Below are 27,645 nucleotides of genomic sequence, written 5' to 3'. Positions count from 1 at the left end.
TTGTGAATGTAAAAGGGCACTCGAAAGATTCGTTGAATATCTTTTTCTTTTTTCTTTCCAATACTTTCTCACCCAGACTCTACAATTTGATCAAATTCAAGGAGATCGAAGTATTTGTAAAATTGTGATAAACTATGGCAATTTTTGGTTTGTACTATGGAAACAAAATCTGGGAAAAGAATTACTATAAATAGGCAGCTGAATGGAAGGAAAACGGTACAATAATAGAAAGCGATAGTAGAGTGATAAGGAAACAAGATAAGACCTAAGTCACAGCTGTATGCATAACATTATGTAGAACCGCACAAATCTCAGACTTGTAATATATAATTAGTAAATACGATGATATCGATGATTAGGAAGAAAAATGTGCATGCGCAAAAATGTCTAGTAAAATGTGCATAAATTTCTTGAAAATCCCGACGAACCTTTACATCTAAGTATCTGTTATGAAATACCAGTTATCTAAACTAGTAAGAAGATTCATTGCAGATCGTAACTCTTACACAATCAATTATGTAACGTGCAATTTTGACGTTGATAAAAGATTACGAACCATAAAACCAGATACGTCTGACTGAATATGTTGATAAGAATTATTAGGTGTATTAGCAGTACTAAAAAACTTATGACTTCATCTTACCGCTCTTCAACGAGAGAATCTGCCAATTTAATCGTTTATCTGTTCGTAATGTTGATCTTTCACCATTCGACAAGTTCACAAGGAATAAACGAATGCAGGCGACTCCAAACTTCCCTATTAAACATATCGATTCGATTTCGTCTACCTACGAACATTTCTTCGACGACGAAAGAAACACTTACGTAGAGACATACGTATCGATCAACGATATTTACGATATAATCGATAGAGTTTTTCGATAAACGTAAATCGTACCGATTAGATGCCTCGCTACATACAGCTGGAAATTCATATAATAAACACATATATCACTGTGGTAAAAAGGAAAGCAAATAATATATTTATTGCTCGCGTACAAAGCGCAATGAGAAGCGCAATGCCGAAAAACTATGTCAATTTGTCACAGATTGGTTATTAGACGTATAAACGCTGCCTTTCTTTGCGCATAAGTAAATAATTGGGTCGGGCTGTTCTTAACGGTAAGCGAAACGAGTTCGAGTAGTATAAGTCGGCGCTTGGTGAGACAGACGCGACGACAGAAGAAAAGACGGTTGGCGTACGGAAAGAAGCGAGTCGGCGAGTTTCACCCGCCAACGCGAGATTAAAATGAATTCCACGATGGAAAATAACGTCACGTTGCAGCGTTCTTGTTCCTTCCGGCCCGGCCGGCTACCAGTTTTCTAATGCTTTGGTACATATACCACGTGCATGCGGCACTCCCTACTTCTTCTTTTGCTCATTAACTCGCTACGTCAAACCTCGCAAGGCCGACCAAGCTATAGTTTCCAAGGAGATGATCTACTGTATATACATATACATAGGCATCGCACGGCCTTCCCAGAAACTTGCACGCATTGTGTCTTCGCCGTTCGCATTCCTCCTTCCTTTGCAACTAACGCTGACGTTAGGATCGAGACGATCGAGAAGCCAATTGGCATGGCATGCGCTGTCAGAAGATAAATCAGCGATCTATGGATTTTCTATTGTACTCTGTTAGATCTGATTCGGTGACGTACTTGTTACGTTATAAACGAGCGTTTGTTTCTTGGAAAGGGAGTTTCGATCTTTCTCGGCTTACAGAAATATTCGCGTTTGTCTCAGTGGTAAAACGAATAGGCCGGTAAATACTAGAACACGGAAATGGAAGTTGAAGTGTCCAGTGATTATGTCGTGTATCAACGATACATAGCGGTGATCATCAGCCAGTGCATTTTTATCGTAATATTTTAGAATAAAATTATCCATTTTAATGGGACAGGAATATAATAAGTTTCGATTAAGGTAGATGAGAAATATTTGATATCTATTCTAGGGACGAAATTGCCACGACTATTTTTTATTCTACAAAAATAAAATTATCGATTTCTACGATATAAAAGCTATGCTTTTTTCCTATCGTGTTATATTCCATATCGTATCACACTTATTATATCAAGGTGGATGAGAAAATCTGCATTTGACTTTGTGATTTACGATATTAGGATACTCTATTAAACTGTGCAGCTAAATGGTATAAATTAACACGAATATAGCGGAAGATCATTAAACATTTAAATTGCTCGCATAAATAATTGTTATATAGGGAAAACGTGTTTTTTTTTAAATTCACTCTTGTTTTGATCGTTGACAGACGACCATACGTACGCTAGTTATAGCAATATAAGTTTTTCAATTCAAATAAAAATCACGACATTAATTGCACTAACTTTGTCTCAGGTAAAACTTTCAATTGAAAAGATAAACATCAAACATGAATTAACATATCTAGATCGATAGACTGTCATTATTGATTTTATTAAAAACCGACATCATTATTTTTGTCGTTCGTTATTGATCTATCGGAACAATTAAATTAAAATATTTTACCTGGAATGCTACAAATCTAAGCTAATTCTACGACGATCTTCCCCCCAGATTTCATAAATTCTAAAACATCCCTTCCTCCCTATTTTCATTCCATCTTTATCCAACCTATGACTTTACACGCAGAATGATTCAAATTTTACAAAAACAAAAAGAGACGATCGATTCGACGTGAATTTAAGGAGGTCGAAACGACATTCTCCCACGAAATGAACGCATACGCAGTGATATAATTCAAAATCCATGACCAAACGCTACTTAGAAAAAGACAAAGATCTTTCAACGAATCAATACTATCTGTCCTCGTGCACGAGTCAAGAATACATTATCTTTAATCGGATCTAAAAGGAAACATAATCACAAACATATACAGCGTCTAACAGTACTATCCACGTGATATAACTGAGTAAAGTGCCAAACGTAGAAACGATCTAACACACGGAATCTGATCGACAATCAAATCGCGTCGTCTAATTTTGAACGTGCTAATTTTAGAATCGATCATTCATTAGCGTCGCTTTAAATACACGTTGACATTAAGAACGTTGAACGCGTGGCTCCGTGAGTCGTTTGACGATAGCAAACGATATATCGGAGGATATGTAGCACAGGCAAAAGTCGTCCAAGCGTTTCGATCATGCAATACAGAACTCGTTTTACGTGGTTGTATTTTCAAGCAGCTGATAGAATATGCAATAGAAGGAATCGAATGGTTGGTCGAAGCTCGAAAGCATTGAAACAAAAGAGAATCGAGCGTGTTTCCTAGTCGCTTCTAATGTCGGTGTCATGGTCGCCGACACTTATGTCACGCGACGTCAGCACCTTGTGTATATTAGCAATACAGTCATTTCAGATTTTAAATAATTACTCGTAATACGGAAATTTAGAATCGCTTCGAAAGATTATATCGTAATCTTACATTAGGGAAGATGCTATCAAAAACGTTACCTGTTACACTTTGACAACCTTTCAACTTGAATTCGATACAGGAGCGATAGAACATTATTGCAAAGTCGATGAAAGTTGGCCAAGAGAAATTAAAGCGAAAGATGCAAAGTCTGGCGAAATAATCGGATGTGTACACAGAGATTCGAAGGAAACAAAACAAAGGAGTTGAAAAGAAAAGTAAATTGATTAAATAGCTTCGATTCCAGTTCTTAGATAACGCTTTACCACGAAACTGTCACTTTCCTGATACCTGCATTCGCTGAAAATAATAAACAACAAGCGTTTGGACACGCGTAACTATTGCGTAATTCGTTAAGAAGAAGAAAATCATTCGGTGAATCGATTTACCCATACGTTTACAAACACCACTCTTATTGTAAAATCAAGAACGTTCTACACAGTTCCGCGTATAAATTCGCTGCGGAAGAATAACTACGTTTTTATCCGCTTCCAGGCAATCGTTTCATCGGCGACGAAGCAATTTCGATCCTTCCGATGAAACATTTACGACCACTGTATTTAACACGATCGCAAAATATCTCGATACAATCGATGTATCAAGCGATACAAAGAAAATTCGAATTCCTTTCATTCTTCCCGTAAACGAACAATATATCGTCTACTTCCTGCCCTAGTTGGGTTCCTTGTCCTATTTGTTCCTACGAACAAATGTAAAATCAAAGAATAACTTGGAAGAAAGGTGATCGCGGAATCAACGTCGTATCGTATATTATTATATAATGCGATACACTGGTGGCGTTCGAAAAAGGAACGAAGCAAGGAAGAGAATTAGAATGTACGATTACACGTCGGGCGCGATTCTAATCGGCTCATCGCTGTTGCTGGGCGCGCGGAAATATGTACGACAGACATTACGGTGAACGTCAAGTTTACGCAATGTTATTACGTAAGACGGATGGACGTGTCACAATACGACCCGACGTCCCAGAGCTTCAGCCGTATGTACGCATACCTATGTACGCTGTTGGCAATGAATCGGGCCATCCACATCCGTGTTCGTTGGGGTACGTCTATCGAATTTTTACCAAATTTGTGGCGAATCCATTCAAATACAAATAGGAACATCGCGAATAGGGTGGTATATACTTTTATTTACGATTCGCTTCGTTCGATCGAAGGTTCGTTAATTTCTGTTATTTTTCGGCAGATACGAATTCTCTGGTCTGGTAAACGCTTAACCGCAGGATTGAATCGGGTTCGCACGAGGCGGAAGTGTCCAGGATCGTCTTTGACCGTCGATATTCGCAACAACACCATTCCGCCGGAGCATTGGTTGCGAAACGCGATACAAAAGGCGAATTCGCGTAATTTTTCTTTTGCTCGAGTTATGCAAACGGCAGGTGGAATTACGTAATTGAGTGACAGGCGAGTTGGGCTTTCTACAGAGATTTTGCAGGCAAATGTTGCGAGGCGAAGAGCGAGCTTAGCGCAACGACGTAATTTCGTCGCGTTAGATATATTTTTGGATTCACCGGGGAAGATGCAGTTGACCTTGAATCGGCCACGGCACTGACTTATCGAATCTAACTACGCGTCGAATTTATGGGGGGATACTTGCTCGTACGACACGTTCGCCGAACAGCTTGGCTCTGAAATTAACGTCATTCTCGACGGCCACGATACGTCGCATATGCTGCTATTTTTGCGTCAAGCTGTCTGCGATTCTCGTCAACTGAAATTTCCTCTATCCTCCGTGAATTGCTATTCTCATACATCGCGAAAACTTGAAGAGGTTAATTCTGAAATACCGCGTCTATATGCCATATGATCTTTGTAACCCTTTGTTATTACGAGAATTATGTTATTTAAGCCTTTATGAGAATTTATTGCGCTACTATATGTATTTCGCTATACTATACTATACTATACTATACTATACTATACTATACTATCAAAGGGAAATCATTTTCATTGTTGTTATAGTAGGAACTCGTAATTTATATAACTTTCAAAATTGTACTAGTAATATTTATTCGTGAATATCAGTAAGCTTGAAAATAACTGAAACAAAAATGGGTGGGAAACGCAGTAATCCGCCAGGTTAATCCATGGTTAAATAGAAACTTCCTGGGTTCACACCGCGCATTCTGTAAAGGGATAGAGGCGTTTACGTGCGTGGAATCACGCGCACGATCGTTTAATTCCAATGAAAAGTGAACAGAATACCGTTGTACGAGTACATAAATTTACTCCGGCCTTTTGCTCTTTAAAACGAATTGAATCGAGTGGAACATTTATCCTACGCTTTCGTTTCGGCGTAACGTTAACGCTGTCCCACGGCTTCGTTTTAATTGCAACGATACACAGAGGCATTAAACAGGTATCAAGGTTTAGTAGCCAAACCTCGCGGTCGCTGTTTTAAAATACAACACCCATTTGGCGTCGTGCAAACCCGAGTTAAATCCTGCTACACCCGGTACACTGTCCCGTGTCGCATACGAGCCGCAACATAAACTGGCATAAAAAACCAGCACAAGAAACCAATCATCGTCTACATACGCGCGTCCATTTGGATCGTGCAATAGCCCGTTAAACGATTCTCATCCATCCGCTATCATTCATGGATCGGCACGCACCGTCTCGCACGTCGAAACGTTCAACGTCCAAAAACGTTGCAGCGGCGTGGCACGCGCGGCTCGAGCGAAGCCCACGCGCAACGTTCTAGGTTCTAGGTCATTTCATGGCCCTCCACCTCCACCGGCCTAGGAACCAAAGGGTGGCCGGCGAGTGGGTGGAAAGGAAGGAAGGTTGGCCGTCGGGACTCGCGGGCCTTGACCATCGCACGCCACGAATTCACTTGGAATACGTGTAATGGCGACCTCCCTCTTTCTAAGTCATCGTGGTCGTGGTCGTGGTCGTGGTCCGATCAGAGAAGAAGAGCGTGTAGCGAAAGAACAGGGAACCGCAGCGCGCAACTAGAAATAAATCTTCCACCGGTGCGCTCTATGCGTTCGTGTGCGCGCGCGCGCGCGCTTGCTCACGTGACCGCGAGAGCAGGAGCGCGCACACAGTTGCATTCGGCCTGCACACGGATATTGTTTCGCGCGCGTGCAGTCAGGGCCACGGTGACCTTAACTACCTTCCCCCACCCTCGCCCGCCTGACCCCGCTCCTCCGCGCGTCCCACGCCGCTGCGACGCCGTTGGCAGCGAGTGGTGGCGAGGAGGGGAGCGGCGGGAGGAGAGGCACGTGCCGTCAGTGACGTCACGCGGTGTGCACTGCAACGCGGTGCAATGCCGGCGCCGGTCCTCGCTGCTTCGCCGAGATCTAGGTCCATGCGGAGGCGTGCGTCGCGTTGGCGATGTTGGTCCGCGCAGACGCACCCTTTTCGATACAGAGAATGGGGGTGGGGGGAAGGTGTTATCACGGGATTGAAATTGATCCAGTGAAATGGAAATCGCGAAAGTTTTGGCAATAAGTATCCGCGGATGGAGAAAAGAGCCAGAGAGAACGATCGATGAACGAGTGAGTGTGCTAAGGTGAATGAAAGTTATTCGTGGAGCATGGCGACTGGAATAGCTTCTAGACCTTCGGCGTAGGAATTGCGGAGCAGGACATGGGATTGCGAGATACGGTGGGATAGAGACGTTCTTGGAAGAATTTGACGAGGGATGCTGAGTCAGGGGACGTTGGATGGTGTGAATGAAGCGTGTTTGGGTTAGATAGAGAATGATGCGATTGCAGAGATTATTTCGGTTTTTTTTAAAGATAGTCGAGGAAAATGGAATTGTTGGTGGTAGGAGTACTCCTGCGCAGTTTATTTTTCGCGTTTTTATATCTTCATCGAGTCGTTAATGAACGTCGTATTTCTAGATTATCAGGATGCATGATTATCTACGTTGTCCTAACGAGCAGCGGATCTTGCGTCTCTTCTATTTCTGTTTCCGGTGGCTCGTTCTGCTAATAAATGTCGACGAAATGTGCAAGATTATGGTCCGATGCTCCGTGATAACGTCAATGTCATGCAATCGTTATCTGTCGAGACATTAGCGCCATCATGACGAACGTGATTAGAGCGAATGATTTCCAGGCAAACAGATACACAGTGTCCCCGGTGATATCCTTTCCACACACAATGCAACGTTTGAATAAACTAGAAGTAGCTCTATACCACAGAGAATATGCCATAGCGAATACCAGAAAAAGGTTTTATAAATGTTTAAATACTTCCGTGAATTACATGATACATATATAATATATGTATATTATTATTATTATTGAACAAGCGTAAAATAGTTATTCAGGTATTTGTTTTGATAAAGTATGCAGTCGAGGAAGTTTAATCTGGGCGAACTGGAACTAGCTCTTGAATTTGGAAAATCTATTTTCGATGTTCAGTTACAAATGACCATTGCCATTGCCGCGTTATAATCTGGCCGACACAATTCGTAAACTTCGTCGCATCTTAAAAATAACACTAACGAATTTAATTCGCCTTACTCGTTTTCAAGCAATTTCGAAAAGGATCGTACAACTAAAAGAATTGCCAGTCGTGAAACGCACGACAGACGATTCGTCAAACTTTTGTATTTATCAACGACACTCGCGAATTCTATCTTCACACTCGTCACGCTATTGTACCTAAAGCCCTAACAAAATCTCGATATCAAACCTAAATTCTAAATCCAATGCCGAAAACAAATTCAACCTAACAAAACCTGAAACAGTTTCATACTCGAAACATCGACTTGTAGCAACTATAGTTGTCGACGTTTGTAGAGGTCGGGGGGAGCACGAGGAGGAACATCGTGACACGGTCGCAATAGTTGCACGGATCGACTGCAACCGGCACTTCCTGGCCGTCCCCTGCCCCTATACCTCTTCCATCGAGAGCTTTCCTGCTCGTGGACGCCAATATGGGAACGGTACATGGTCGGAACGAACGCGAGTCTAGCTTAGTCGTAGAGAAGGGAGAAGCCTAGCCCGACGACCTTGATCGTCGACTACACGGATATCTCTGTTCTCGAGTCGGTCAACTGGGTCAGGTGCGCGGTCCGGAGAAGCACACTTCTACACACCACAGGTGGTAGCCAGTGAAAGTAGTCGAAAATTATGCGCTCGATCGCGGATCTGCCACGCGAACGAACTCGAACGGTACTTGGGCCAGGTCGACGGTTCCTCCTCCTACTCCGAGGCCAGTTGAATGGACAGAAGTCGACTTTGCGGTCGGTGAAAGTAGCAGGAACCTTCGGCTAACTGGGTTACGAACGCTCTCCGTGATTGCAGAGATATATCGGCCTCTTGGCATTTGCCGAGACGGCCTCGTAAAAGGACGGGACGTGATCGAAAGCTGAACAGCTTGGCAGTCAGGGTATGTGAGCGATGTGGACGGTGAGCGTTCGTTGAAAGTAAGGGGAGTCCCGAGTGTTTAGATTGCGTGGGAAGAACCTTCGAGTATTAATATTGAGACGGATGAAGGTTTAGGTGTTGGGTTTGAGTAGAGAGAGAAGCGGTTAAGGGGATGATTTGGATATTGAGATGGTGTAGGAATACTTTTGAATATTAATGTGGAATGGGAGAAAGTTTCGAGTGTGAATTTGTCTGAGATTCGCGTACTAGAGAAACGATTTTGGATATTTAAATCGAACAAGGCGAAAGTTACAGGCGTGAAAACTGAGTAGAAGAAGGCTCCAAGTAGCAAAATGTAATGGAAGAAAAATTCGAACGCTGATTAGATGGAAATTTGGAGTGTCGATATCGCGTAGGAAGAAACGAAAGTTGAAAACAAGACTCACCTGTTCGCTTTCGTAGATAGCTGTGTTGACTGGTCCATTCTCGATGGGGTCGCGGCTTACTTTCGCTCGAATCTGAAAAACCACGAAGGAATCGAGTTAAGGCGAGAGAGACGACAAAAGGTCTTTCCGTTTAATCGAGGCTCGACCCGGTTATTTTCAGACCCGGTCGGACCCATTTTCCGCCGGCAACCGCGTAACGACGCGTGCCTAAGTTTAGACCACGGCGATAATACCTCAAGGTTCAACTTGTTAGCCATCTTACGAAATTATCGAAAATCGCCGCGCGTGTTTACATCCTTGGCTCTTGGTCGAGGATTATGTCATCGGCGTGGACTTGGCAAAGGACTGAGTCGTACGAGCCGATGCATCTGTTTCTTTCGCCAGCCGTTAGTTACTATACAACTATATATATAAACACACCTATGAAGTATGTTCGATACAACGTTCGTTGCGATTCTTTGAACGACAAAAAGATGCTTCGAGTAGAAATTACCATCGAATCGATAATAATAGACCGCGATATAGGAAATTTTCGAAAAGTTCATTTTTCACGATTATGATGCGACCTCTGCTGCGGATAAGAGTTAGGGAAGTAAAGATCTTTTAACGACGCGCGAACAAAACAGGTTTGGCCTATCGGTATTCTATATTCAATCCTAATCTTGTTACTACCTACATATCGTGTTACATCAAACAGTTCTCTACTTTTACTTCTTTTCATTCTCTTCGCTCAACCTTGCTAGTATCCCGTGTACACGGTGCCTGTTCTTAATAATCGGAGAATTCGAATTTCCTCATCAAATATCGTCGCTCGGAATCACGATCAGGATTTAATCCACTCTATTCCGTTCACTGGGCATTCCGACACATACTTCCCCCGGTTCTGCGCGCCTCTACAATCTACACTCGTTAATGGAAAAATCTTGAATTTTAATATCAGGTATCTTTTATCAAAAATGTTAATCGCTATTTAATTTATTCCCATCCAATTGGTAATCCTGTATGTTCTTCCTTTGAATCTATGTTATATGTTGTATATATATATAATACAAATATTTACGTTCTCCAGTTATTAATTTTATAGCCATTCCATACGGCATTTATGTCATTATTCGTATAGATAATTAGCTAAATATTCTGCTGGTTGTGTTTCAGGTTCTAACCGCAAGATATTAATACTAGAACTAACACACCAGTCAAATTGACTGGTTTTACAATCTTATTTTAAAATTTCTACTTCATGTTATATTTTTTTCCATAATAATGTAATGATTTTCGCAACGATAACTAAAAGAATAATATAATGAATTTTATTTTGTTTTTATGTATTCAAACTAAAAATAATTTTGTATCAAGGCTACTTATATCAACACTAGTCAAAATGATTGGTATTGGTATAAGTGTAAAAGGGTCCTACAATCTGTTTATCGAACCCCAATTAACCAGATTCCTCGTTTTGTACAACTCCCCACACGTTTTTCAAATTTTTACTGCGTATCCTCCGATATGATGATATCAGTTATCAGGAAGATTCCGGATCGATCGCTAGATCGCAACACTAGAAATACCACACCAGTCAAAATGACTGGTTCCACAATTTTATAAATGTGCCAACCCTCGTATAGGGATTATGATTCCAGATGGATTAATAATATCAAAAATGTACTACATAACATGGAATTCCTTCTATAAGAAAGTACCAGATCAATAAATATACAAATATTCTATTATTACGTATTTTTTAAAGACCAGTCATTTTGACTGTTTCTGGTAAAAATAGCTTCGTATTAACTATCGATAGTTCTAGTGTTAATAATTGAGCAAACATACAAATGCTCTTTCGTTGTCTATTCTACACACGAGAGAACGATCATGATCTCAATTCGCTGATAATCCACAATTTTAATATATCAAAAAATCCTTACCACGAATCACTTGTATATTAATTAATCTCTGCTTAAATTTGTCGAATTAATTCCTCGTTTGTCTTTCATCTTATCTATCAACAGTGTAAGCTGTAGAAAATTACTTGCGGTCGGGAATTTATTTGGTCAGTATTTAAAAATGTTGATCAAAGATATAGATAGTCTGATTACTATCATGAATCAGATTTTTTTTTATTTTTAGCTATTTTGCATTACGATATTCCTCTTTACTCGTAAAACGACATTAGAGTAAAACGATCGACAAAAGTGTATTTACTGTGATCGTCGAATAAAAAGAAACAACATAGGAAAATCAAAATACACGTTACGATATTCAGGAAATTAAAAGCAAGATACGCGTTACGGAATTCAGCAATTAACGACATTTTATTCAAGTTCTATTCCTTTACGATTGTCTACGAATACATAAATTTGCATAAATGTTTATAACAAGCGTTTCTCACGATATGTAACGATTTCAGTGAGACTCTTTCCGGATTCTCCACTCGTAAAAATTCAACCGCATCGTTCGGCGGGTTAACGGTGCGATTCGATCGTTAGATCGCAGGTGGAGGCCGCGATGGATCTAAATGAAAATCTAAGCGCGAGATTCTCAATCGTTCGAGCGTGGCCAGACCGTTATCGCCGTGCTCTGCATTCAGACGTTCCCAGTGCTTTCCTCTTTTTTCTTTCTCTTTCCTTCCTTCGACGCCACGGTGAAAACGACGCGTCTCCGCGACTTTCGTCGTTTCGTAACGGTGCGACGCGTCGATCGCGATTCCAAAGAACGAAGCAAAATAAAGGAAAGCGGTTGATCGATCGACGATTTTTCGTTTAGTCGTCAGCTAATCGGGAAGAAATCTCGATATTTTCGCGTTTAGTCGTTTCTAACTTTTATTCTTCTCCTCTCGAATATTATTTGAATTCTGTTACCTTAGTTGTTCTTCCTACTCTACCCTAAACTTTCTATTTAACTATTCTTCCTTCAATGACACTGACAAATAACGTAAAAATGATATTGGAAAATCATGTCAGAGCATATATTCGTTTATTAAGATAACCGATGATATGTGACACATAGTTGCGTCACAAAAGGTTAGACAACAAAATCTAGATATCCGTTTAAAACTTCTACAGAGATATTCTGCTCTGTTGGACTGGAAAATGCAAACAGACAGTAAATAAAAATTGTTCACAAATATGTTCAAGTCATTCGAAGCACATATGTCTCGCGTCATCAAAAACGCAATCGCTATTTCAGAAAAGCGATAATAACTTGTTTTATGCCGTAGTGCAGCTGTTCAATAAACATTCGAGATCCCCGTAAAAGACATCGCAAACAGATGCTGCGTAATCCACCAGAGATAAGCAATCCTTGTAAAGGAATTGCGATATGTAACGAATTTTCTCGTCATTTATTCGACGATCGATGCTCTCGATTATCGATGAACGATGAAAAACAATTTCACAAATGTGTATGTTATGGACATCGATCTGTGGAACCTATTATTCGATTTCAGATATACGAAAAACAAAAACGATATATATATATCTTGTTAAGTATTCTAAAATTTGCATAATTAATTCCAAAAAAATCTCAAAAATGTAATTGTAGAAATTGGCAAATTCTTTTACAACGTGTGTCGAGTTTGTTCATTTTTAATTGCAGGTTCGACTATGTCTTTGAATCTCACGCTCATATACAGGGTATCAACCTTCGAACTGAATGAATTTTCCACGAGGATTTTATTTGTTTCTACAGAAACGTAAGATAGAAAGTTAACCGAGAGAAGAGTTGCGTTTCGCTTCGGAAAATCATCTCGAGGTCATGGATCACGCATACTCGCACACGCGAGTAGCTGCGTTATGTATTATGCAAGTACCTACAGCTTTATCTTGTCTCGTTGATGTTAATTAAATGTAAGCTGTGAAACGCGGAAGGGGCTAAGTTCGGGGAGATAAATCCGCCACGCCTTATAAGCGAATTAATCGTGCGTTCCAACCTCGTTGCATGCTGATAACCCTCGGCTGAGTTTCAACAGAATGTCCGTGCTTCACGAAAACGATAAAACCAGCGTCGCTGTCCGAAGCGACCGAACAGTACGAATATCGATGTTCCCGCGAGAGTTAGATTTCACGAAACTCGCTTTTCAATGGCAGACGAGTGGGATTAAGGCCAATGAAATCTTTCGAAGACAAGCCACGCGGGACAAAGTTGAGCATCATTTAAATAAAATATCGCTTAACGTGTTCCCTACCGGCGTTATAAACGAGTCGTTCTAGAATTAAGAACGTAATCTTTCAATAAGTGCTTCTTCTTCGAATTATTATTTCCATTGCAAAGAAACACGCGACGCGATAGGTGAGTTTGCTACTTATTCGGAATTGATGAGGGAATTATGCGTATTAATTTTCTTTTTTTCCTCTTTCTTCTCTTTTTCGATATACACATATACACGTTTGCTGCTTATTCGGAATTGATGAGAGAATTATGTGTGTTAATTTCCTTTTTTTCCTCTTTCTTCTCTTTTTCAATATACACATATACTTAATCCTTAAATCGCTTCACCTAATTAGAAATTATCGTAAGTTTCTGAATCAAGCGTGACATTAATTCCGTATAATGGAAGATTATATTCAATTTAAACGATATGCAAAATAATTAGCTAATAGGTCTCGTAGCAATTTTCAGATAATGATATAGCAATTTCATATAATTTAGCCTGATACGTATGATTTACTCGCGTCATCGTGTGATGTTTCTTATGGAATATTTGTAATAGCGCTTTAAGACAATATAACTTTCGTTTCTTCGTGCGACGAGAAAGACAGAAATATTTCCGTCAATGTCCAATTCGATATTGACGATGATAGAAATTTTAAATATCTGTGTAACAGCGAAAGAAACTGCTTCGATTTCGAATACTATGCGAAATATTCGATTCGTCGTTCAACGACAGAAGCTTTCTCCAGCCCGCGTGAGCGTTCAAATGTATCCACGACGATCAAAGGTGACTAATCATCCACGTCATCCCATGATGATGAAACAAAACATTGTCTGGCTACGTAAGGAAAAAGGGAAGGACTCACCTTCTCGACGATAAAACGACAAATAATTGTCTAAGTCATACGAAGGCCAAGTTCGTCATCGCTGCGACAGTGTGCCGGATTGACGAATTGCAACAGAATATATCCGGTGCACTTGAATTTATCAGATAAGCAAAGCGCTCGTGCCCATTTATCGATCGATCGATAAAACGGGTATGCGTGATATTCCATTTACCTTCTTTTTGCGTGGGTGCTGTTCCTCGAGGTAATCGAGCACTATACCCTCGTCCAGAGTGGTTGTCGAGCCAGGGGTGCTACTCGACGACGAACCAGACGCGTTGTAAGGGTAATGTTGTTGATTGTGCGAAGGATGAGCGGATGTCGGCCACAGAGAACCGGTGGTAGGTGCCCCCTCGTCGCTGAGAGGCGGACTCGGGGTGCCGCTACGCCATGAAGCCCCGCTGCTGCTGCTGCTGCTATTCGAGGTGCCACCGACTCCTGGTGAGCCAACGACCATGCCACCACCTCCGCCACCTCGACCTCCCCAGGAACCTTATTCGCGAAAAACAAAAATACACGGTTAGTTTATCTCGATTGAACAACTTGTTTGCGAGTTGATTACTCGCAGATGATCCAAGCTCCGATTCGAGTAGCGTTTCATTTTTCGGAATTTTGTTCGCATAATTTTCGAGAAGCCTTCAATCTCCAAAATTAAATGTCCAATTTACTATGGTATTTGTATAGCAATTATATGGGCTGTAAGTATATTTCGTACCTGCATGCCTCGTCTATTGTATTCAAAAATATCTTAGAACAGCTGTAGGAGATGTTATAAAATGTTTGATGCAAACAAGTACCTCTTGTGTCTTGTTATAGATTTCGCAGGTTCGGAGTCGGAGAAATGCTTGAATTGATAGATCGTTGCAAATTGACATGCGATTGAGTGTAATCTCTGTGTGGAATTGAGATTAGATAGAACCGCTGTCAGACATAATGGCAAGCTTGAATTTACGATCATGTAGCTCGGATATGCGATTTCGATCGCTAGTAATTGCATAGACACTTAGAGTAATACATTGCGGATAAAGACAGATGACCGGTATACATGTATATGTACACGTATATACATGTATCACATAATAAATCAAACGTGTAAAGCGTATGTGTTAACAGCAGCGATTCTTAGCCCCTACAATACGACTAAAGTAAAATACAAAATGTGCATCGTTCAAATAATTATGGCCGATACTACACAGCCGCATGCAGCTTTCTACGATCGAAACAAATTCATCTCGAGCCGAAACTTTGTTTTCGAGATTTCATTCGTTCTATCAAACATCTAGCAATTTGCTCGTTTCTAATGTAAACTTTGACTAGGTCGAACCTAACGAAGTCTGCGATGTCGTTAGAACACGAAGGCTATTCGCAGCGTGATACTGACCGTAATTGTGTTGGCAGTGCAATGGCAGGGGATTGTGAGGGCTGTGTGGCGAACATGAGAGCGACATGAGGACAAGAGCGGCGGTGCATTCGTCCATGCAATCGCCGCGTTCGTTGGTACGACAACCCTCGCGGCCGCATCCGTGGGGTATTCTGTCGCTCCAACCGCTGTATGATCGCTCGGAGTCATTACTCGAGCTAGGTCGCCGTTTTCTGGATCTGAAACACGAATGATACATATTCGTAGATTAATTACGATCCACAAGGTTCGCTCGTATTGCAATTTTCAGCTCGTTGCACGAACACCAGCCGTAAGACGCTGGTTAATGTCGCGTGCAAGATCGCAGAATCACGATCACTGTCGTCGTCTACGTTCATTCACGGCCGTGATCGTGACTTTTTTATCTCGAGCGAATTTGCTCGCTGTGATCGTAATTCTTTCCTGAGTTATTCTTATAACACGATTAATTTTTTACAAACTACCTCGATACAACGTGCATAAAAGTATCTGCACGTAAGGTAAATTGAAAATTACGTTACGTTTTCCTCGTATAACGTACATTTACCTTATCCAAGATTCAAACTAGAAGATAATTTAATTTTCTTTCCTTCGTCCGGTATTATTATTATCGGTATGTTAAGTACTAGAATATTAATTCTTCCTGTCGATTTCAAAATCGTAACATTCGTTCGATGTCTTTGATGTAAAGTATACAGGTTTTGCGAGAAGGATCGGTTAAACCAGAAGCGATCAGGAAAAATCACAAGCTACTGCGAACGATCATCGTGATTGGGATCGAACGTGATCGAATCATTTGAGATTGACAAGTAGTGTTTCGTGCCATCTCTAGTGCATACGTGACTATTATCTAATTAATTAATTAACTAAATTATTAAAATTATCTAAAGACCGTCGAACACCAGTGTTCGCTTTACAATTGCCAGTTATTTCAATATTACAGTAATCGGTAATTCGTGGCAATTTGTACAATGTAACTTTGATTAGAAAGTAAACAACACGGTGAATTTCAAATACTTGAACGCTTATATGTCGAAAAAGAAGGACAAGTGCCAGGTGGGACATTTCAGCTAAGAGTAAAACTATTCGGAAGCTGTTGAGGTTTGTCTCGGAATAGAAAGGGGAAATGCCTGGATGAATGTACAATAGAAATAAGTACAGTGTATGCTAGTTACAGGTCCGGAGGCTGGCAGCTTTACTTTACAATAGATCCCCGAAGCCATGGGCCTATGAGCATTTGTATAATTATGAAAACTGACCTATCTATACCCCGTTGCACCATCTGTGCACGGCATGTTGCTAGAAAAGGCCACGAGGTAGAGAGACCATTCAAACTGATTTGAAGCTAAACAATACTCAATGGCTTCAAGGACTAAAAAAACGAACCTCTAGAGAAGACGTAGAGTTTTCCTAGAAGTGGGAATCGCTTCGACAGAAAGAACAGATTAATCGGTAATTTCAAACAAACGACTTCGTGACAAGGTAAAAAGCCCAACGAATCGTCAGACTGCATCGCAACGTAACGTTGTAAGGGGCAACGTAACGCAACGAGATTAGTGGATGAACAGGCAGCTTTTGTAACGGAAGAAGTTTCGTTTTCCAACTTCCTAACGTTTTCCATCTCTTTCCATCATCCGTCTTTTTCTTCCTTTTTTCTTTTTGTTCGTAGAAGCACGTCTTTGCGTACGTACGATCACACGGCCTGTCCCGACAATAGGAGCTGTCGTAACAACCAATCGTTTGCCAGCCTTTCCGTGGAATTTCGCGCTTCTACAATTACGTAAAATAATGTTTTCCAGCCTATATTCCGTAGGCACCACGATGGCCAGTACGATCGTTGTACCGTAATGTCCCGGCGGACGACGTGCTGTAAATTACAGTTTTCTAAGAACAGCCGTAAAGATGCCACGATAACACGCCACGGACTTTGGTCTACGCGTTCCTCCAGATCGGTAGCCTGGTCATTTTCGACCGTGTACCCGCTACTGGCATCTTTGTTCGCGTGGAACTTTGCGCGAGTCGTTAATCGCCGTGTCGATTATCGCGATATTAGATTGTTTCGTAAGTTTGCCGGCAATTGTTCAGAGTGTGATCGTAAACCGCTGGGAAATGATTTTGATACAGTATTGGATGTTAATGTCTTGCAATTTACCAGGTTTACGATGTATCGAAAAGTAAGGGTGAGGTAAGTTGCTCGGGGAAGGCCAGGAGATCGCCGGTAGATCGAACGGTTGGACAACTGACACCTGCTGATCGATAGAAACCCCGACTTTCTAGGAAATTACAGGGCACATTTTCCTCGTTATCTTCGCCTATCAGGTGTCTAGACGGCCTTGTGAAATAATAAAATCGATGTGGTCGTCTTGAAAAAGTTTCCCTATAGACTGAATCGATAAAATTATAACCAATCTATATTTGTTCAAAGTTTAAAGCTTCACGAACTTGAACAAGGTATAGAGGATATCATCGAAGAATCAACCGATTCGATCGAAAAGCAACGAAACTGCCAAAGAGGAAATACAGGAAAGAGAAAACGAAGGAAGAAAAAAATCGGAGGAAAATCACGAAAGCAACGAGCCATCCGGCTCGGCGTACTTTCTACGATCCGATCCACCAAGTTTCACCTCCCCGCGCCATTCTGTCTCCGTGTTCCGTAGGACTTTCATACAAGAAGCCTTAGAACTCTTGGTCAAGCCTGGAAGCGACAGTCGCCGATGGTTTCCGTACGTACCGTCGATGGAAGAGATACGGAGAGATCGTAAAATCGATAAGTAAGTGTACGATCGAGATTCGGAAATCGGAATTTCAGGCAGGAATTTAATTTCGTATCTCACCGTATCTCTCATTTTCAGCGAACAGCATACGAAATAACCGACGTCCTCCAACGACAAATTGGTCAGTTCCACTCTTTGTGAATGTTTTCAATTTCGTTACCAGCGGGAAATACCGATACTCAATCGGAAAGAAAAAAGAAATCCTGACCATTTAACGCGCGACTACCGTATCTCTTACAGCGAGTATAGACGTACGCGAAGGACACGAGAGCGTGATATCTCTAACGTTGGAAGTGGGAGACACGAAACGACGTAGTCAAGGCCGCCGCTTAGCCGTTCCGCTCGGAGCGGTACATCGAGAGTCGAAAGTGAAACGTCGCCGGTACCGGCGGAATGACGCACGATTTTCTCTGTCTTTCTCCCTCCGATACGATTGAAATACACGAACAGTCGTGGCTGTCCCGTTTTCGTGATCGCTTTCGCACACGCCGCTCAGGATACCGAACGCGTTAAACGCGTGAAAGTTAAGCAGAGATAAGTATGCTCGAGGGGTCGATAATTGCCGTACAATTGCAACAGGTATGCAAGCGGAAAGTAAACGGAAGGGAAGTAACAGGGAGTTGTACCGCGTGGAAACGAGCCTGGAAAGGGATGACGGTGAAAGAAGACTAGGCGTACCTACCGCTAGAAACGCCACAATACACAGTCAGGGATTTGTTGTATGGTAATCGCGGACGCTACCTTGGATTTCCAAACGAGAGGCTTTGGTCGAAGGGACTCGACGTATAATAATGGGATTTACTCGCCCGTTTAGTTCGGATTAGTCCACAGAGACAATAAGAGAAGATAACGAATTTTACGACCGTGGTAGCCTCTTTCGTTTCTCTGTCTGTTTCAGTCGCTCATTTCGTGCCAAGTCAATTAATATTAATCAATGTACGATAAAATGCAATTGCTTGGATTTGCGACGCAGGCATACGCCGGCTGTCCGAGACGATAAGATGACCAATTAATTATTCGCCGTGGTGCAAATTCGTAAAAAGTTCTGTAGCGGAAGTTGTCGCTGCCAGATGAAAGGAGAGTTTGCGTTTCGTCCCGGGACTACCGGTGGACTCTCGTCAGTAAAGCTATGCCCGGTAGTCCCTGCCTTAGACGTAGAGGGATCTCGCTAGGTATTTGTATCATGCGCCCGTATATTCGACCGCTAGCGAGATAGACAGACTCGTTGTCGTCGTAGTCCTCTGGTGTTGACGGTTGGTACCCGCGGCTCGACCTGTCGGCGTCCTATTGATACCGATCCGCCACAGTTCGAACGTGATTCTCACAGCCACGAGGATTAATAAGATTGCCACGTGCGCAAGTGTGGCACAATCGCGAAATACCTCGAGCGTCCCGTTTCACAGCTCGGCCAATTTCCGATCTCGAAAAAGCGTTTACCCGCGCCGCTGTCGTTTTAATTAAAGAGACGCTGCGCGTTCGACTAGCTCGCAAAGACGCCGCGCCGCTGCAAAAACGAAAGAGAAAGTAAATTGCCCCGATAGCTTGCGCTCCGAATAACTCGCCGGCTGCCTTGTACTTGGAAAGCCGATCGACGCCGCAGTCAAGGTAGACGGGGGATAATCTTCATCCTCGTCGACGAGCTTTTTTCCCTCCTTTCTTTCGCGTTGCGTGCTAATTACGCGGCGAGCCGGCAGCGTTTACAAGCCGAAACTGAAATTGGGTCGTGGGAAACCCACGCATCGATCTCGTCTCTTTCTTTCTTTCCTTCTTTCTGCGATGCCACGCCGTGTCGTACACTCTTCTCATTTACCTTATTTCCTTTTGCGCGGCTCTCTTCGCGGCTTTCAACCGCCCTCTCTTTTTATACGCGGTTCGATGCCGAGTCCGGGTAGTTTGAAAAATCCGCGAAATAAAGCGGAAAGACAGATAAGATTAGTCTACGATTATTCTCGCGCTGTTTTCTAAACGTAAAAGAGATTTTAATATTCCTTTGCCGCTCTTCAAAACATTCCACGAGAAAGAGAATTCGTGCTCTTCAGGGGGTTGCTGCGATAATTAAATTCCTACTATGTGTGGCGTTAAGAAAAGGCAGGAAACGCATAGCGGTTGCGTGTACGCCGTACGCTCTCGCGTGTTACTGAAGCGTTTCGCCGCATTATCATCTCTTGCGATGACGTAACGTTATGTAACTATTTCGAACGAAGGACACGCTCGTTAGTGCACTCTCGATACGTTGAATCGATGAACCGAAGGATAGCAAACGTACCGTCGAAATTTTTCAACCGTCGCTTTTACGACATTGAGGGAAATTGCTACGACGAATAGATCGATAGATGATCCGTCGATAAAGGAGCTTAATGACGGTCGTTCGACTCATTCAATTAGCCTCGTTAAAGGATTATAGTTGCCGTTTATAATTACACCAACTGTAAAGAATTTTCACGTCAACGGTATTGTACAGTTGTCTTTCGGCTAAAGAGCTACTTTATTGGCAATCGAATACGCTTTATAGAAATTGTAGAACGTAATTTTACATTTTTCGCTGAGCGAGGATAGTATGCAGAAAATTGGATATTGGTTCGCGTTGAACACAATGATTTTTTAAAGATCTTCCAAGTATCGTGTAATTTAGTTTGCTTCGTAATAGATAGAACGATTTTTTAAATAAACTGAAACACAAAATTGGTCTTCGGACTGTGATTCACTTTAATAAGAGAAGACTAAAAACAAAACATCTAACTGACTTCACTAAAGAAATAAAATAGTCAAACTCAAAGATGGCATCCCGCTGGGGTTAGCCATCCACACGTTATTCAGCAATTAAGTTAGAAAAATTTGCCAAATATCCAGCTGGACAAATAGTAAAGTACAAATTAAATAATTAAAAAAAGCTTTAGTAAGATGCCGAAGTATATATACAACAGTCTTTAGTTTCAAATGACATATTTGGTCTAACTTTTGTTATACATATATCAATCTTTCCTGCTGATCATCGTAAACGAATAAATATCGAAAGAAAGTCAGATTCGTGCGAGCCGTTGATTTATGCGAAGTCTTTCTTCGATCGTCGATGTATATACGTCAGTCTGTAGAGTTGAAGAAACTTACCTAAGGCTGTCCGCGAGTTTATACGAGACGGTCAACAAATTCAGCTCGTGCCACAAATAACTTAACGCAAAAATGTTCTCTGAAAAGCCTTTCAAAATAGATTGTTTCGAAAAGTAAAACTCGTACGAAGAGAAACCTTTTTCATGCACCCTTTTAAAATTGAAATACAAAGATCCAACAAGGCCAGCGAGAGAATTAATTCTGACATCGATTCTAAAGCACCATTTACATACATACGTATACGAAAGCAACCACTAACGACAACGCGTGTGTACGAGAGAAGCGTTTTACGTACAGTATGCGTCGATTCATCTTCGATTTAATTTTCCCCCGAGCAGGCACGCCGATCGGACCTATACTGGGTGAGGCGGATGTAAAGGGGAGAGGCTGTTCCGTGTTCTGGCTCCGGTTGCACGCTCGTGGTTGCCCCAGAAACCGTAATACACTTCTCGTTATATGGGTCAGGGAACACGTTGATCCATATTCGGGACGGCATCCCCCCGTGATCGGGAAACTAGGTCAGCGACTCGTGTGTGCCGCGCCGGGCCACGCGAAACCGTGTGTTGCTAGCTGACTGCCGCGATCCTGTTCCGGGCTGAGCACGCTTTTCCGGGAGGATAAAACTACTGTATCGAACCGCGTGGTCTACCGTTTTATATACCGATTTCGTATAGGAATTTTCTTTCTCGTTGCTTTTTAAACGTAGCATTAAATCAGTACTGTTTGTATGACATAGACGTCGGCTTGAAATTATTGCCGTAATATTATCAAATATATATGTAGATTTTTCATCGCCTAAAATTCCGAGTGAAATATCTATTCTTGAAAATTACGTTGCTTAACACGTTGAATGTCATGGGGGTCACCGGTGACCGGCGCACCGAGGTCGGTAGAAATACATAATTTGAACAAATTTCAATGGTTATAAATTTTGTATTGTTACCATCGTTACTACAATGGTGCGACGAAATGAATACATTATATGCGCCGACCCAGCCAGTGGCTGTCGAACATGGGAAAACCCAGCTTTCTCCGTGTTTCACCTTAAGGAACCATAACCCTAAGGAATGTTTCTACCTGAAAGATGTTCCTTAGTAATTAAGGGCCTTGCCAGTAAAGTAAAAAATGCTAAATCTTAATGACGGTTCGTTAGGATTATTGCGAGTCCGAATAAATATGACCGAAGGATGGATTATGGTTTATGGTAGGTAACGTAGCGTAGTTAATAGAAAAAATGTCAGACCTTGTAAAACTGGCGTGGCATTCAACGTGTTAAGTATTTTCCAAAGAGGATCCCGGTAGTCGCTAGTGTACTTGCACGAGAATATAGTATGCTATTAATGAAAGCATATACCAAAAATGCACCTATACGTATAATAAGCCTACGTCTGAGTTGGTAGCATCGTCCCTTGGAATTACTTTACAGCTTTAATGTAAACTCTTCAGCAACAGTTACCTGGCGCAAATCCGAGATTCGTAATAAAGTCTCGATGTACCTAATGGCACATTGCAGGCCCAAGAAGTCCAAGATAAAAGAAACGAATAATTTTCGACTAAACAAAGAACAACCCTTAAAATGTGCCAAAAATTACCTGTACGCTTTATGTCGGTTTAAAGTTGGTACAGTAATAAACACACATATGCACAGAGGTATCTAAAGGAGGATTTTCCTCGAGAAGATAACAGAAGTAAACAAAGAGAAGGAAACGTATGTCGGAGTCAGGTTGGCATTTTGGAGCGTTCTATGAACCTTTACTTACTTTACCGTCGCGAATATTTTCATTTATATATATATATATATATATATATATATATATTTTCATATATAATATATATTTATATATATATATATTATATATTTTCATTTATATTTATCAGTACGAATGTGGACACTACAAGAAGCTACCAGTAATGGCAATAGGATGTTCGAGATGATGGTGACAATGAATTCAGGTTCGATAACGAATCCACGGTCCACGGGAGAACAAGTATCAACGTACTACTCGATTCGGCTAACTTCCCGAAAACTCAATCAGTAATTCGTCCAACGACTAACTAACAAACTACCTCACACCTAATCCAAAAGAAACTGCCCTTATATACTCCTGTCTCCACTTCTCGGGTCAATCTTTGTTTTTAAGGAGAGCCATATAATCATTTCATACCTCTGTCAGGTACACGTCCTTCCTGTGACCGTGCCTACGTCTAGTGACCCGCTATGTCACTTCGAGTCAGATTGGAACATTAAAACTATTTCTTATTTTTATTACTTAAGTGCCGCTATAGTAAAAGTCTGGACTAGGGTATTGGGGGTTTTCCCAACATTCCGGACGGGAAATCCCGATGTTCTTTCATCTCCGACAACGTGTCTAGACCCCGCTAATATACGTTTAGCGGGGTCTAGAATCTAGGTACATCGGCGACAAGCATTCACACCCCATAAGGACAGTGCATCGATCCGGTACCAAACGATATCCGGGTTACGAAGTCGAACAGCGGGGTCAGTTCGCCGGATACAGGAACGCGATAGCCGGCTGGCCTCTATCGAGCGACCTGATTCCGCGGCAGGACAACCCGGACAACCTGATTTCAACTACGTCGACCTTATTCGCTGACCTAATTCCCTCGATCACAGGGGCTGCTTGGAATTTACGACTACGAAAACGGGGCTGTATCGCGCTCATAGCAAATTCCCAGAATCCATTACCTGTTTCGCCCGGAGGTTGGTTTCACGTTGATCCATACAACTATTCTCGAACTATCTAAGAGTTGGAAATGTTTGTCTTTGATTCTGCTATCTGTTACGCTCATGATCTAACTGCGCGTTATTATGCATCTATAGTGGCTGACCAAAATGTTTCAACACTTACCATAGAAAACTTTTATGCATATTGCGTGTTAAGCATTCTGAGATTTTATTAGCGATGTGAAATTATTTATTATTTCACTATGAGAATTATCCTTTGATTTACGCTTCTCGAAGATTAATATGCCGCAAGGAATCTTGACGAATCTTTATCTCATACAAGAAAGTAATAAGAAAGTAAGAGAAAGGTCTACCGCAACTATATTTCCTCATGGTTATCGGAGAAAATTCTATTGTTCGAGAAAAAAAGTGTGAACACGATAGGCTTGACTTTTGATTAATATTCTATCGCGTGGATCGTTAATCAAACGCGTCGTTTTGTCAAAGTGCACACCTAACTCCTCTAACTCAATTTGTCTCTGAATAATTAGCAGATAGGAGGAACTTGTTTAGATAAAACGAACACCTTTCTTCAAACCAGAGAACACTGCCATTCAACACGGATGAATTAAATTGAAGTTTCATGCTAATTCCTGCTGAAAAAGTAAGTTATACTTGAAAGGGAAAGTGTGTTGATCTCTCGATTAACATCTCAAGACGGCTATTAATCAAACGCGTCGCTTTATCACACCTGCAAGCCACTCCTTCCATTTCATTTCCATCCTCGAATAATCGACAAATGGGAGAAATTGCGTTTTCATCTTTCTTAGAGGACGTTATCTCGCGTATATCGAAAGTTCCAATCTCGCAACTTCCTCGCAATTCTATAACTAATTTTATCTACATCTTGCAATACGATTATCTACATTTTTCACATAACCGTTAAATATCATCCCTTAATATGTCGCGTACTAAACGTTCTTTAAATTCAATACGGTCGTTAAGCCAAACTCAAAGTCCTCTTTAGCTCTACGAACGCAAAACCTCAACATCCAAGAATACGATCTACCGCTGCAACTCTACCTGTCGATTAAACTCGAGTAAAGTCGTGTAATTAGTCGGGTTATTACTGCCCATGAGCAAGACCCATGTCCCTGAAGCGGGCATTCGATGGAACAAAAGCTTCATCCAAGTGCGAGCGACGAGTCCCTCGTCGGAAAAGTTCTCTCTAGCAAGGTCTCGGAATTTTGCACGGCGAAACGTTCTCGTGTTGGCTTCGGCACACAAAGCGCCGAGAAGGGTATATAAACCCACGGGAGGGTATCTCGGTGTTGCACACGATGCGACTCGGGTCGATGTATTGGTGCACGTGTACTGCTCCGGTTTCATTGTCCCAGATTTACCAGTGGGATAGAGAATGACCCACCCCTTGACCAGTCGAAGCGAGAGAAGGGCCAAGAGCGTCGCCACGGAACCCTCTCCTTCCCTTTCTCTTTTTCTTTTCGCTCTTCTTCTTCTTATTCTTCTCCATGCCCCTTGGCTCTTCTACCTCAACAAGTAGCGGCGGTTGCCAAGTACTACAACAGGTACGAGCGGCGTTGTATGCGCTGGCACGTGCAGACCCACGTCGGCCAACAAAGGAGGAAAGCTCGTAGTGCGCGAGAAAAGGGGCAGAGGGGACTCGCGAGACTCGAGCGCATTCGAAGGGTGCAGCAAGGGAGGATTTTCGAGGGAACGGGGAAAACAGGAAGGATGAAAACGACGCGTGGCTCCGTGTACCTGACCCATTTATTCGACGCGACTCCGCACCGCTAGGTACGTAGCTCCATCGATCGGCCTAGATCCGTGGCCCCAGCCTGGCACGACCTACTATTTGTTAGGCCACCTTAACCACCCTCGTGTACCATCGTCCGCCCCGGACGCCTCTCCGTCTCGCTCACCTCGTCGAGCAGGCACGGTACCCTCGCGATCCGCGTGGTATCAACTTTAGACGAGCCATCGACGTCTCGTTCGCAACCCTTGCACAATCGGAGCCTTGGCGGGCGAGCGAAGGTCGCGCAACCGATTCGGCTGTGCCGTAACGCTTTGCTAAATAGATGCTTCGACGAGACAATTCACAGGAGGATTTTCATGACTATTTCGTTGGGACGATTTTTTGTACAGAATTACAGCGATTCTTGCATTAGGATTGGATGAGAGTGGATATAACGCCGACTGTTAATTTCCAGAATGAAGCTGACGACAAAGGAGGGAAGAAAAGAGGAGAATAGACGAAAATAAACGACTTTGCCAAAGAGTAAAGGTACTCGGAATTGCTGCAACGTTCCGACAGTCTAAATAAATTAGCTTCGGAAATTCCACTTATGTTATCGAACCAACTTTACCCACTCGACAAAACAAATATAGGAAAAATTTCTAAATACTACTCGATACACGGAGATTCCGCAAATCACGTGTGTTTACATAGTGTACACGCGATCCTAGTTCTAATTTGCAAACAGTGAATACAGTCGAAATGCCTGGCTGATTGCGTCATTTCGTTCGTCGTTGGCGCTGTCTGAACACACGAGGAATGCGTTGAAAACCACTACTACTGTGTTTTGTCATCAAAAAAAGAAAACGAAGGATCGTGAGAAAAGAAGAGATATTCGGAGCTCGGATGTAAATCGCGAAGAGAAGAAGGTTTCGCGAGACAAAAATGACATTTGCCAGTTGTTCGTTGCTCTATAGGTCAAGATCACGCCTGTTGGCATATTTTGTCGTTCGAGACCTTGGTTACTCGCTCGTGTGCTCTTTGTCTTTTGTCTTGCATATACCTAAGTTGCACACGTTACACGCTAGGATCGTAGTTTCGTACTCTAACTTCGTTCTAGCTTCTGCTAGCTTCGTCCTGTTCAAGCTTTGGTAACTTCCTTTGGAAGTCCAATGAACATCGCGTTGTTCTAGGTCAGTGAACCTCAGCAATTCGAACGATGATCCTGGAGAACAGTGGAAAGGCAAAGTAAATTTTACGTCAATACCTTTGAAGAGTCAAGAACTTTTCTTTATCTACAATAACGTACAAATTAGATACTTGGCTAATCAAGATTATCAAGTTGACAAATCGAAATGCAACTGAAATTTCAAACGAAATTTGCTACAATTTTGCCCGCAAAATTGTAATTGACGAGACAGGCGGTTCTTATGGTATTCTGTAGTAACATGAATTTATTATTTTCTAGAATAAATTTTCAAATTGTTTCAAGCAACGTATATCCGACTTTTATACTTGTATCTTGAATGAATATGCGAATACTCTATTTCTTGTAGCTTAGAACGTTTGGAACAGAGAAAGAACCTTCCTAATTCGTTTGGTGGTCGCACGATAGAAATAACATCGAGTCTTAGCACGTGGCGTACGGTTCCCAGAGGACGTGACATAGATACAGACGCTTCT

At 42.0% G+C, this 27,645-nt stretch overlaps 1 protein-coding gene across 2 annotated transcripts in view; it reads right to left on the bottom strand.

The window, feature by feature from the left end:
* The window catches only part of LOC117239544 (zinc finger protein 395), an 88,817-nt gene that overhangs the window by 16,043 nt on the left and 45,129 nt on the right, over window positions 1–27,645 (bottom strand). The window contains exons 3-5 of one of the 2 annotated variants that reach the window (XM_033505199.1): window positions 15,624–15,841; window positions 14,418–14,734; window positions 9,210–9,281 (exon numbers count right to left, since the gene is read on the bottom strand). In XM_033505199.1, coding sequence (XP_033361090.1) covers window positions 9,210–9,281; window positions 14,418–14,734; window positions 15,624–15,841 — 607 coding nt within the window. The remainder of the gene's footprint in view (window positions 1–9,209; window positions 9,282–14,417; window positions 14,735–15,623; window positions 15,842–27,645) is intronic. The other variant, XM_033505200.1, reaches the window with a different exon arrangement.

This window comes from Bombus vosnesenskii, unplaced genomic scaffold (genome assembly GCF_011952255.1).
Source record: "Bombus vosnesenskii isolate JDL3184/JDL3185 unplaced genomic scaffold, Bvos_JDL3184-5_v1.1 scf7180000014105, whole genome shotgun sequence".
Taxonomy (NCBI): domain Eukaryota; kingdom Metazoa; phylum Arthropoda; class Insecta; order Hymenoptera; family Apidae; genus Bombus; species Bombus vosnesenskii.
This window is presented reverse-complemented; position numbering and strand designations above follow the sequence as displayed.